Raw genomic sequence first — 13,156 nt, 5'->3', positions numbered from 1 at the left:
GTCTGTGAAGGAATAAATGTACTAAAGATAAGAGCATAATTAAAATCATCAACAGAATGTTAATTTATGCTCAGGACATAGAGTTCATTTTATTTTAGCCATTTAGTTGCAAGTTTTTCTAAGCTGTTTATATATGTCCATGCAATCTATGGCTAAAATAAAATAAACCTAAAGCCTTTACATTAATACATCAATTTCCAATGATGGTGGACAAATGAGATGTGACTATGTTACTAATCATAGAATACATATGTATATATATATATGTAATGTCAATATATATGTAATATATATAATGTATATTTATATACACACACGCACATACACACCACACTGGGGGTTCCAAAAAAATGTATACATATAACTCATATTCATCTTTTGTTATTGGCATATATTGAGTATTACAATTTTAATACAGTTTTTCCTTTCTTAAAGTATGAATACATTTTTTTGGCACCCTCTGTGTGTGTGTGTGTGTGTGTGTGTTTGTGTGTCATATACAACCATAAAAATTATATATATATACATATATAATTATATATGTAATTTCCATAAATATACAGACTATATCCATACAACGTTTGAAAATAGCCATTTTCAAAAATAATTTGTGGGGACAGTTACCAAGATAGAAAGAATTAGATAAAAGAATCCTGCTTTAGTCATAGTTACCAAAGCCCAGATTTCTGTAACTGTGGCCAAGTCGCTAATTGTTTTTTGTTATGTGGTACGAGTAGACACATAAACTCCCAGTTAAGTTGCTTTCAATGAAATACTCACATGCACTGTAGCCAAGCCGCTGCTAAATCCAGTACTGACAACGAGGTCATCATTGAGAGGCACCTGGAAAGGTGGGTGGAGAAACCAGCTTTTATTATTTAATAGTTACCTCAGATGGCGGTCTACCATGCTCTTCAGGCCACGAGCTCCTCATTAGAGCTCAGACCCTTGGCTCAGAATGTGAATGTCTGGTGAACTCTAAATGTTCCCAGGGAAAGGTGACTCATTACCAAACTGCGGGCCACCAGCACAAATGCCTGCAGAGGCCAGGCACAAAGCAAGTATAGACATACATGCATATACATATGTCACATGAGTGGTGGGGACCGTCACAAATTTCAGATGCATGCCCCTGGCAGCATCCTATTGCCAGATCTTTGGTTTTCCAAGAGAATTTTGAAATCAGGTTTTTATTTGAAATCTCTGGATTTTTAAATGTGAGAATGTGTCTATGTCTATATCTACGTCTATATCCATATCCATCTCTCTCTCTAAATATAGAGATATATCTATGTCCATATTCATATATATATGCTACTAGTTTGTAACTTTTACATTAAATTTTATTTCTCACGCCTATTCACTTTTCACAAACATGAATTTGTGGACAGTAAGGACTATTTCCAGTTATTTGTATATTTAAATATACCTTAAAATAATCTAAAATGTGGTCATTGTAAAAATACGTATTAAAATCCAGTAGTAGCAAAGGACATGGGGCAAGTTGTTGGGGGACCTAAAGGTTAATTCTAATTTGGCCACCGTCTGCCTGTGTGACTGGGCCAGGGGGAAGCACCGGCCGATTCCCAACGGTGTTTTCTTTTTCATTCTACTGCTGTACCTTTGTGTGCGCTGTTCTCTAGGTCCTGGATATTGCTCCCTTTTCTCTACCTGGCTAAATCCTCTGATTCTTCTAGATTTAACCCACCCATCTCATCTGGACACATTTGACAAACTCCTCCCACCTCTCAGCCTGGCTCAGGAGGTCCCTCCCTGTCTTTCCACGTATCTATCAAGGCTCTAATTTTTCACTGTCTGTTTAAACAGTTGTCTCCCCCACCCCCACCCCACATACACACAGGTTCTCTGCTTTACTTTTGAATCCCCAGTGCCCAGGACGTAGCAGGAACCCCTGCTTAGGGCACAGCAGGCATTCATTAGATGTTTAAGTAGTGAATAGATAGATACACTTGTAAAATAAGGGGGGAACACATGATTTCAAAGGTCCCATCCAATGAGAAAATATTATAAAACATCCTTCATTTACCTCTACTGGCCGCCCAAAGAAATTCTTCTCTGTTATCTTGTAATGGTAGAAGTTACCTTTACGCTTGTAAGAAAGATTGATATCCATATTCAAGTGGAGTTGTTTAATCAGAAGTGAATATTCTGTCAGGCCCTCGATGGCATTAACTGTATCCTATCAACAATCAGCAAGACACAAAAATAGGTTTAGCTTATGTATATGCTCTCTGTTTGCAAATACCTGTTCTTATGAGTGGGTGGGGCAATGTTGTCCGGAGATGAAACTGCAGTGGACTGAGTGACACTGGTTAAGGGTCTGGGTGTGGAGGTGAAAGGAATTTCTCTCCCTCCCCAAAAAGGATGCTGCTTTTAGCAGGGACAGGAAGGATGAGTGGTTTCAGGTCGCCATTCTCCGCAATCCTGAGCATGTGACCTCAGGCAAGTCGCTTTGCAGGATGACTCCAACTCCTTGCCTGACTACTATCTCCTTCTCATCCTTAGGTTTCAGCTTAAGTATCTCCATAGTGAGGCCATAAATAAGCTCCCCCTACCCCCTATTTAAGGTTCCCCTTCTTTCCTTTAGAGCAGTCATCTTAATTGGTAATACTTTTATGTGTAGTTTCTTGTTGGCCACCCCACTGTAATGTAAGAGTCACGGGGTCAAGTAGTGTACCTGTCCTGGCATCCATTACATTTAGTAGGTAGCAAGTATTTGTTGAAGGAATAAATGAATGAACTTAATTTTTCTGAACCTCATCTTTCTCATCTATAAAATCAGGAAATGTGAGCACATCAGAGATGTCCCATACATGGCTACCCTGTCTGCCCGTGTCCTTGGCAGCCAAAGCTAATCAGTGGGTCACTATTTCCTGCTAAGCCTTGTAATTTTACTCAAGATGAAATCCATGGGCCTCCCAGGATTAGATGATCACTGAAGTAATCGTGAAGGACCCTTCTAGCTCTAAATGTTATATACATAGTCACACATTCTGCCATCGTCCAAACATCCAGGGAACAGGGAAGATATGCACATTTGAACTAAAGTTGAGTATAGATGTATATTATGCAACTATATTATACAACAAGACATAAAACATATGTCTTTAAATAATGAGTTTACATTGGTAGACAGATAAACATGTAGCAATCAGTATTTCTTTCAGTTTTTATTTACTCTGGGGAGAGAAATATTAGTACCTTTGTCTATGTGGCAGCCATTGTTTATTACATAGAATGTAATCATACTCACTGATAACCTTACTAACCCTTCATGGTCATTAAGAGATATAAAGGAAGTACTGGTCTTAGAGTCAGGAGAACTGAGTTTTGATTTTGGCTCGGCCACTAACTCTCTGAATGAACATTCCAGGGCTGTTCTGCTCCTCTGTGGAATAAGGATGTCAGTGCAGACAACCTCTGAGAGAACTTTGGTCTTAGTTATTGATTCCTATCTAAGGCATGCCAGAATGAGTGTGAAATGTGTGGTGAGAGACGCAGCAAAAGTGTTTTCAGGAGGATCAAACAAGACAAAGAAACATTACCTGGGTTGAATAAAAGCCACCTCCATACCTCTGCTCTTCAGATAGCCATCTGATGATTGGGTTGACATAATTTATGTCTTTCAAGTTCAGACAGGTGAGTAAAGCATAGGCAGTGGTTTCCACCATATGTGCCGTACCAGTGTTAGGTGTAGATCTATCTTGCTGTTGAAGGTCATCTTTCCAGAAACGGTAGGTGGGTATACTATCTGAACATCAACAAATCACATTGATTAATATGAAGAAAAATGTGAATTTGACATAGCAATTTTAGTAGGTCTGTAGCAGCTCATTCCAGCAGAGGCCTTCTGATTCTAGAAGTCTCTTACTCTTTTGTAAGAAGAACTTCTACAAGGTGATCAGTACAAAACAAGATCCCTTAATACAGTGCTATTTGTCTCTATTTAAAAGGGTCCACATGGAAAGTCCACATCTTTTGGTTGCAGAGGATGGTTCTGAGACGCAATTTCAAATGGGGGAGGGGGGTCCCCCACAACAACAAACAATTCTCAGACATCTGCAGGGTGTCTGAGAATTCAACTCAATTTTGACACTATCTATTGGGAGATAGCTTCAGATTCCACAGGTTAAGGGCTCAGTCCTATAAGACTATCCTTCCCACCCTACCCCCACTTCAGATGTCAGTTCCAAACCCAGGTTGTTACATGTACTTCCAACCAACTGGTTATAAATCAGAGGTTCCAAAGACCCCTTCCTCAGGTTTGATTAATTTTTTAAAAAAGATTTTATTGGGGAAGGGGAACAGGACTTTATTGGGAACAGTGTGTACTTCCAGGACTTTTTTCCAAGTCAAGTTACATTACATTATCACGATTGATTAAATCATTGGCCATTGGTGACTGATTCAACCTCCAGCTCCTCTCTCCTTCCCACAGATGGTGGTGGGGGTGGTACTCTAATCACACGGTTGGTTTCCCTGGCAGCCAGCCCTCATCCTTAGGTGGCCTAAGGGCTTTAAAAAAGTCACCTCATTAACAAAAGACACCTTTATCCTCTCAACACTTAGGAAATTCCAAGGGTTTGAGGAGCTGTGAGTCAGGAACCATAGACAAAGCCAAAATACATATGAGAAATATATTTGATCATCTGAATACACATGTACATATTTATATAAATACTTAATATATATTTAGTAAAATACAATTTTTCTTATAAACCACACTATCACACTACATGTACGTGCTAAGGAGAAGCATTATAGTAGAGTGGAAAGTATAATAAACTGGGAATTAGTACACTCAGGTTCTAGTCTCTACTACTAACTGACAACATCACTTGAATAAGATCCTTTAGTTCTGTGAGACTCAGTTTCCTAATCCCTAAAGTATTGATAACCTTTCTTTGCAGTGAAATGCAAGTGAGATACTAAACGTAAACGTTTTTATAAATCAGAAAGCATCATACACCTATAAAGGGCTTATTATTATTGTTGACACTATAAGATACATTGGAGAACTTTTTTCCTTGACAAAAATAAATCTACATCCTGGAAATTATGAAATCACACCCAAAGTCTTAGTTCAGTCTTTTATTATCTGCTCCCAATTTAAAGCACTAATGACAATTTCATATATGCAACACTTTTCATAAATTAGGTTCTCAATTATATTTTTTGTTATTGCTCTAGTAATTTGTCATCTCAAATCCTTTTTCAAACAAATTATTTTAAAAATACAGCAGAGCATATTTGGAAATCATTTTTGAGGATGTGAAAATTTTGATGTCTGTTTAAAATTCAGGATTCCATTATTTGTATGACTTTGGACAAGATATTTTCCCTCCCTTTCAGAACCTCAGATTTGCTGTAGTTAGAATAAAAACTTTGGTTTTTAAAGATACTTCCAGCTCAAACATTATTTGAATTATCTCCTAGCACTTAAATTCTATAATTTTACTATCTATATCTTATAATACTCAAGGAGTATTGTAAGTACAAGTATAATATTTGTGTTAATACAGTATAATATAAGTGGTTTTGAGATATATGTTAAGATTCCATCATTTTTAAGTGATTACAAAAAGAAGTCAAATTTTGTAAACGGTGATAAATCTCATGTAAGATTTATTAAACTTTTAGAAAACCTCAGCCAAGAGAGGGCTCCAAAGTACCCAACCATGCCCGTGCTGGTATAGGCACACTGGCCAATAAGCACTGTTACTCTCTGTCTAATTCTTTACTCTTGATCTATAGGAAGCAGCATGTTGATTCTTCAAAATGAAATTTAGACCTTTATAGCCAGCCTGGTACAATATGAACCAAGTTGGTGCACTCTTTGGCTCACAGTCCTCCGATGCCTTCCCTTCTCACTCGAAGTGGAAGTTCATGTTCTAGGGTTGCCACGGGCCCCTGCAGCACCTTAATGTGAATGGGATACACAGGCGCCCCTTGCTCAGGGTGGAAACATACCCCAACCACGGTGCATAGCTGGGGAAGGAGAGCACAGCTGGATTTTCTTGAGGGCAGGGATTGTGTCTTAACTCAACTTTGTATGTCATCACCCTCCTTCCAGAATTAGCAGACTCTATATGCTTAGTAAACACTTGCCGAAGAATGTGTGGAACCAGTATACCTTTGACTGAAGCTTTCCTCTTCAGGGCTGAGACGATGGAACGAAACTGTCGGTGACTTTTATCTCCCAGGGAAAGAGCATAAGCAGCAATGGCCAGCGTAAAGGTGCTCTGGGTCGAGAGAGTATTTTCAAGCAGAAAGGTGTCAGCTTTATCTAGAGCTGTGCTGATTTTCTGGGAACAAGGGCAGAAGATACCTAAGTTTCTTTGTCAAGCATCAACTTATTGACTAACGTGAACTACCCCAAGTGGCATAGTCCTAGGGTAGGCAAGATAAAGGGTGGAAAGAAAAATGACCTAATGGAAATGGATGGTGTCTCACTGAAGCAGATTATTCTGGGAGAAGCAGCAGAGCATAATCGCAGAAGCGAAAATGAGGTTGTTCAAATTGGGTCAAGCTTTTTTTGCCTCTGAGTTTTCACCTACTTCTAGAGGTTTTCCGTTTTATTTCTGCTTGCCATGTCAGACCTAGCCTCCAGGAAGAAGAAGCACTGAGCATAGACACAGCTTTCATAATTCCCCCTCAGCAGAGCTGAGACACATTCACATTTTCAAAAGGAATTTTACTAAATAAAACCATAACTAGCAGAAAAATAATCAAGCTGCCAAAGTACTTTTTGATCCTAAGGATTCCTGGAAAAAACAGTCCCTATGACTTTGTCCTGAGACAACTAAAATAGTTATTTTGGACAAGTGGTTAGAAGAAAGCATGGTGCAATGCTGCTGACATCTCGCCTGTTGCCTTCTTTCCTAGCTCCATCTACATCTTACTCAGGTACCACCAAGTGCTAAGTGGTCCTTTAGGCCCCTGGGAACTCATCCTCATTGATTATTTTGTCTTGTTAAGTAGAAATAACAATTCTCTTAAACGAAAAATATTATTTTGTTTTGTGGTTCAAGTCCTACAAATCCCCTTCTGTACACTGATTTGAAGGACATGTTTAATTTACTTCTGATTTGTAGGCAGGAGTGTTTAACCTAAGCTCAGGGACCTGTCTCTTCTCAGATCAGAGTACCATCTCTGTTACCTCTTGGAGTCTTTTATGTTGATTCACTCAGGTGAAACCTCTTCTTTCTTCCCTCAGCTTCCAAGCAAATGAAACAGCACATCCCAAAGAAGCAAACATGCTTCTGTGTCTCTTCAGTGCTTACATGATATAGAGTGCCTCAACTATAGATAAGAGTCATATATGTATCGTAAGATTTGGCAGAGATAAAAGAAGGAAGCTGGGATGCTGGGTAATTCATCACTGTCAGAAGTTATCAGTTCTAGTCTCACCTCTCTAATTCAGTAGCCTATGAAAGTGAACAATTAAATTCACCTGTTCTACAGGCCTCAGTTTTCTCAACTGTCAACGAGTGGGTTGGATTAGGTGATCTCTAAAATCTATCATAATTCTGAAATCCTTTGATTTTGGAGTTACAGTTATTTCCACCCTGCACCCCCACCCCAGTATATGGTACAGAAGTAGATGGTGGGTATTGGAGAAAGAAAACTCTTACTGACCAGCAGGGGGCATATATCAAAAGCCTTTCTGATTCCAATCATAGTGAAGGCTGTAAGATATAAGGCGGTCTCTTGGGCTTCAGTAGACAAGGTACCCTAAAAATAAACAAGGTGTATAAGTGAGAGTGAAATGGTGTCTTTAAAACAGAATGACCTGGTTCTAATCTTCATTTTGAGCTTAATATCTCTCTCTCCCTTCGTGCATGCCAGTTGGACTGCTTGCTGTTTTTCAGTAAGCTCTGGGTCATTCTGACTTCAGGCCTTCACGTTCCCTTCTCTCCTCACCTCTCCACCCTGAAGCTCCACTTCATACCTCTTCACCACATTCAAATTCTCCCCTTCCTTCAAGACCCTGTTAAAATGCCCAAATCACTATTCTGCCACTATTCTCCCATATTTTTTCCTCTTGGGGCAGTGATGTTCCAATGCAATGCTTGCAAGACTTTCCATGAAGCGACCTCTCCAGTTTAATTTCATGCCACTCACCTCCAGCTGGCTCTCTTGGTCCTAGCTCTTCCAATGAACTACCCTCTCCCTCCAAAAATGCTAGGCATACTATTGGTTTCACTCGGAACACTCTTCCTGACTCTCTCCTACCTAGCTCCTAGAAGCCAGGTCCACTCATTTTTTTCAACTCCCTCAATCTAAGTTAAATCCCCTGCTTTCAATGAAACTATATGTATTTTCCTTTTCTTAACATGCACCACACACTTGAAGTTGCCTGCTCAATGTCTGACTTCTCTGCTCGAGCATAAGCTCTGGGGCCTTGGCACCACACCTGTTTTGTTCACTGTTATGTCCATACCATATAGCACTTAGTACACACTCAATTAACGTTTATTGAACAAATGAATGAACATATACACGTATATCTTAATTGGAGTTGCTGGTATTTTTACCCCACTTTCCTTATCAGCGTGTGAGTCCTTTGTGGCAGGGAAACTGTCTGGTGCATCCTTCCCACTCTCCCTCCCCCATGCTGCCCAAAATAAGCCCTTGCATGTATTAGGTGCTCAGTGAATGGTTTTTGAATGAATGTAGAGACATGGATGGATGGGTGGACATCTTAAGAAAAAATCTGCTGTAGTATTTTACTCTTCCAATAGTACATAGATGATGTCAGTTGTCCCCATTTCTTGTGGGAGTCCTAATCTACTATTGGTCCAACAGAGGACTTATTAGCCAGGGAGCCACCTGTGCCTGATGTGAAAAGGATTGGCTTGAGGCAGGCAAAACAACAATAAAACTGTTGAATCTTCAAAAAGCATTCCAAGGAGTAGAACACATTGCAGCAATATCTTGGCACGATATCGAAATTACTTTGTAACTTATGCCTACAAGTAGATTCTAATCACAAACAACTCTTGGTTGTACTTTGCAGTAAACTGATCCCAATCTCTCTTGCTAACATCTTTCATGACAATACGTTGCAGTCTTGACCTGTAAGATGGCTCTCAACTTGAGGTACAGATTCCATACCAAGGGGATGTGGACAGGTCAGTGCATTTCCCCTGTTCTGAGATCTCTAGCACTGGCTCCCTGTGGACCATCAATGCCTGTTACACAAGGTGTCTAGATATCACTATCTGACCTACACTGGATGGGCTGAAGAGCATTCAAGAAGACCTTTCAAATCCTTTGCCTGTATCCAAGAGGACTTTCCTGCAGGATTACATATATTTTTCCCCCTCTCTTCTTCATCTTCCTAAAATAGGATGAGAATGAAACTCAACTTGTAAATAGAATTATTGTTAATTGGTACGTTTGGTTTCCTCACCTGCAGTTTTAGTGGTTGATAGTGGGAATTTTCCTTGAAAGATCCATTTTCTAGTTGACAATGCTCAATCAGCCACAGTAAAGCATTACAAACTGAATCTTGGCTCTGAGGTACATATCTATGTACTTGTCCCATTACTCTTAAAGCAAAAGCTGTAAACCTTTAAAACAAAAATCAAATAAATCAACATTTAGACATGGAATCCCTTTGGGCTTTCAGTTTGCAGTGTGTTTTAGTTTATACAGTGGTTATTCTTTGCAAGAAAACAACATTTTAAAACATGCGAATCCAAAGTCAGTTGTCATCATTTTCCGAGAGAACGGAAGATTTTAGGAAGAGCCCCAAAACCATGGAGCCAGCAAAGGTGAGCTGCACACCCGTGATGGCAGCCTCGGGAGCCTGCACACAAGCTAAAAACTGGTGCCTGATGATGAAAAGAAAAATTCGCTCTCGAAAGTTAAAGACAATAGCGGTGAAAGAAACAGTTTTGAGTCAAGGCACTGACCCCTAAACAAAATCATAAAATTCTGGATGGGAAAGTCTGTGCACGCTGTCTAAGCTACACCCCTGTCTGCGGCCCACACCCCCCACACCCCCCACCGAACCTCCAGAGTCTTTATCCACTTCCCTTCAAGCCATGCTACAGATGCACATCGCACCAGCTCACAAGGAAGCTTGACTTCTCAGAACCACTGGCCAAAAAGCCCATTTCAGGCCCTACTCACACCTCTCACGGCTCCCACATGCCTCTGCGCGGTCACCCCTCTCCTAGTTCCCGCCCTTCCCCCCTCACTCCCGCAGCCCTACAGCTGTCCATTCTTCAGCTCCTCAGAGGCCTTTGCCATTCAGACCATGACTCCCTCTCTCACCTCCAAATTTTGTTTTCATTTTCCTTTTTTAAATGAATGATATATTCTTCTTTGTACTCTTTGCATCTTTTCTGTATTTCTAAAAAAATGATTTTTTTTTTTTTTTGGAAGTACTCAGGTACTGGCAGTTTTCTTCTATGTATCTATTTCTCTCAAGGAACGTGCGGAGTTGGATCTAGGACAGTACACAAGTGTTTCTCTGTTTCTGGGTGAGCACCACCCACTCAGTCTTGACCAGAACTTTTTAGACACTCTGGGTGTTTACTGAGAGGCTGTTACATCTTCTCGTGGGGATTTGTGTTCCCCAGGGATTTAGTTCCCAGTGCCTGCTGTGGTGGTTTCCAGGGTGGATTAACACCCACCCCCTGCATCCTGGTTGTTACCTTCTTGTTGGCACACTCCAGGGATCTACGTGCTTTGTAAAATGTGCCATCCACACATGGTTAGGTTAGACCCACTTCTAAGGTACAATTTATGAGACTTGCCGACTGACAGGACATAAGCCCAAAGGAAAGAGAGGAGTCAGACTTGGTCAGTGGGGACAAAGTACAGAGGATTGCTGTGCGGTGATTAAGGGAACAGAAAAACAAAACAATGAATTTGGCATGGATTGTGTCCAGAAATGTGGCTCTGGAGCTTAAGAAAGAAGTTGGCCTTGAAACATCAACCATCTGCAGAGAAGTGATGAAGTCACAGGCACCGAAAGGTGAGATTGCACAAGGAGAGGTTACAGAAAATAAGAGGGTCAGGGAGGAAATCATGTGGACTCAATAGTTAAAGGGCATAACCTACATGTCCTTTATTTTAGATTGTAAACTCCTTAAAAGTGTTCCATATAATAGAACCTAATAAGTACATGGCACACTGTGTTTTTATTAAGTGTCTTGTCAAAGCATGACAATAATTTTTGAAAATAGATTGCCAGATGGATTTAATTAATTCAGATTGTCCCACAAATCATCAGAATTAATGGAAGTTATGCTTCGCTGAATAAGTACTTATTTAGCACCTACTATATGCTAGGTATGTTCCCCATACCAGGTATACTTAGAACTGGGTACATAGAGCTTACATTCTAGTGGCCAGACAGACAATAAGAGAGGTAAGTAAGAATGTTAGTGATACATTCTAAGGAGGAAAAGGAAAGTTGGAGAGAAGGATATCAAGTGTTGGGATGGGAATGGGGTATGGTTTTAGACTGAATGATTAGCAAAGGCCTCACTGAGAAGGTGACTTTTGGTAAGGACCTGAAGGAGGTAAGGGAGCCAGCCATGCTGATACTTGGGGGGGAACATTCCAGACAGAGGGAACAGTCAATGCATAGGTCCTGAGGTGGAAGCATGTCTGGCGTGTTTGAGGAACGGCAAGGAGGCCAGTGGGGCTTGAGTGGAATGAAAGAGAGTAGAAGAGAATGCAGTTGGAGAGGTGAGATGGGGCTAGACCATGGAGGGCCTTGCAGATCACAGTGAGTACTTTGGTTTTTACCCTGGTGAAATGGGGAAGCTCCTGAATGGTTTTGAATGTCATGACCTAACTCATGTTTTCACAGGGTCATTGCAGATGTTATGTCGAGTATAGACTGAAGAGGGGGCAAGGGCTGAAGCTGAAAGACCAAAGGAGGCTAGTGCAATAATTCAGGTGAGAGATGAGAGTGGCCTGGACCAGGATGGCGCAGCGGAATTGGCGAGAAGCAGTCAAATTCAGGATATATTGTGAAAGTGCAGCCAAAAGTATTTGCTGAATTTGACGGGGCTTATAAGAGAAAGAGGGCAGTGAAGGACGACTAGGCTTTGAGCCTGAGCAAGTAGACGAATGAAGTTTCCATTAAGGCTGTTATTCTTTAGGTAATGAATCAACTATTACGTATATAAGGTGCAAGTCAAAACCGTCTACTTACCAAGTGCTTGCAGGTCCGCCTTTCCACATGCTATAGGAATTGTCAGCATTTCTGTAGGACATGATGCTCACCATCCCTAAGAGGCACCAGAAAAAGAACACAGCTTCACTGACCTTCGTTTCTACTCCAAGGGTGCCCCTGGGACTGGTAAACTTCCTTCGGTGTTGGGCAGCATACATATACTCTGTGGCCAACATTGAACTTCTCAAAGGAAGTACACGAGTCATTTGAATTGGGAATTATTGAGTAGAGCATTCTGGGCTCATTCAAGAAGGAAGGAAGGAAGTGCTCTGGATTCGGAATGCAGGTGTCTTGTCTCTCATCCAGGCATTTTGGTAAGTGAAGCCAAAATACAACAGCAAATGGTATTTATTCACATAGTAGAGTCCACGTCATGATTTTTGTTGTTGTTGCTGAAATGCTTTCACAATTAAGCTTTTGTATAATTCATAACAACTTCAACATTAGCTTAATTAAACCATTAGTTTAAAAACACAAGATTTTTATGTACAATGTGTGAAATAGATTTGTTTACCTTCTTTTAATTTTTTCTCCAGGTACTGTTTTTTACTTAATGAGTCAGGATAAAAAATGTTCCAATTATTTCCTGCTTCCAGGTAATGATAAACATAGAACACTGGGATAACGCTCATCAATTCTGCCTCTGCGTTGCCCTTGGGGAGGTGGGTAAGGATATCGATGCCTTCCTTACTCAGAACTGCAGATATGACTTCACCCATGAGCAGTCCTGAAACACACACACACACACAAAATTCAAAGTAGACACAATCAATTTCTACCAACTTTTGAGTAACAGTATACTTTAAATAGATATAAGAGCAACCATCCCTATTGTTTCCTTTCTATTGGGGTAGTTGAATTACTTCTCAGAACTGGGAAATTGAAAAAAAAAGATCTGGTTAGGAAGATGGATTTAGAAGAAACACCAAAAGC

General features: G+C 40.4%; 1 protein-coding gene across 1 annotated transcript in view; it reads right to left on the bottom strand.

Moving 5' to 3' along the window:
* The window catches only part of C5 (complement C5), a 75,219-nt gene that overhangs the window by 15,019 nt on the left and 47,044 nt on the right, over positions 1 to 13,156 (bottom strand). Inside the window, exons 24-31 of the mRNA XM_019731219.3 lie at positions 12,738 to 12,950; positions 12,203 to 12,278; positions 9,437 to 9,596; positions 7,660 to 7,755; positions 6,155 to 6,326; positions 3,567 to 3,772; positions 2,048 to 2,200; positions 781 to 843 (exon numbers count right to left, since the gene is read on the bottom strand). Of these exons, the coding sequence (XP_019586778.3) occupies positions 781 to 843; positions 2,048 to 2,200; positions 3,567 to 3,772; positions 6,155 to 6,326; positions 7,660 to 7,755; positions 9,437 to 9,596; positions 12,203 to 12,278; positions 12,738 to 12,950 (1,139 nt within the window). The remainder of the gene's footprint in view (positions 1 to 780; positions 844 to 2,047; positions 2,201 to 3,566; positions 3,773 to 6,154; positions 6,327 to 7,659; positions 7,756 to 9,436; positions 9,597 to 12,202; positions 12,279 to 12,737; positions 12,951 to 13,156) is intronic.

This window comes from Rhinolophus sinicus, chromosome 16 (genome assembly GCF_057876585.1).
Source record: "Rhinolophus sinicus isolate RSI-liver-muscle chromosome 16, RSI-T2T, whole genome shotgun sequence".
In the NCBI taxonomy this organism is placed as follows: domain Eukaryota; kingdom Metazoa; phylum Chordata; class Mammalia; order Chiroptera; family Rhinolophidae; genus Rhinolophus; species Rhinolophus sinicus.
The sequence above is the reverse complement of the archived record's forward strand: the minus strand, read 5'-3'. Positions and strand labels throughout refer to the sequence as shown.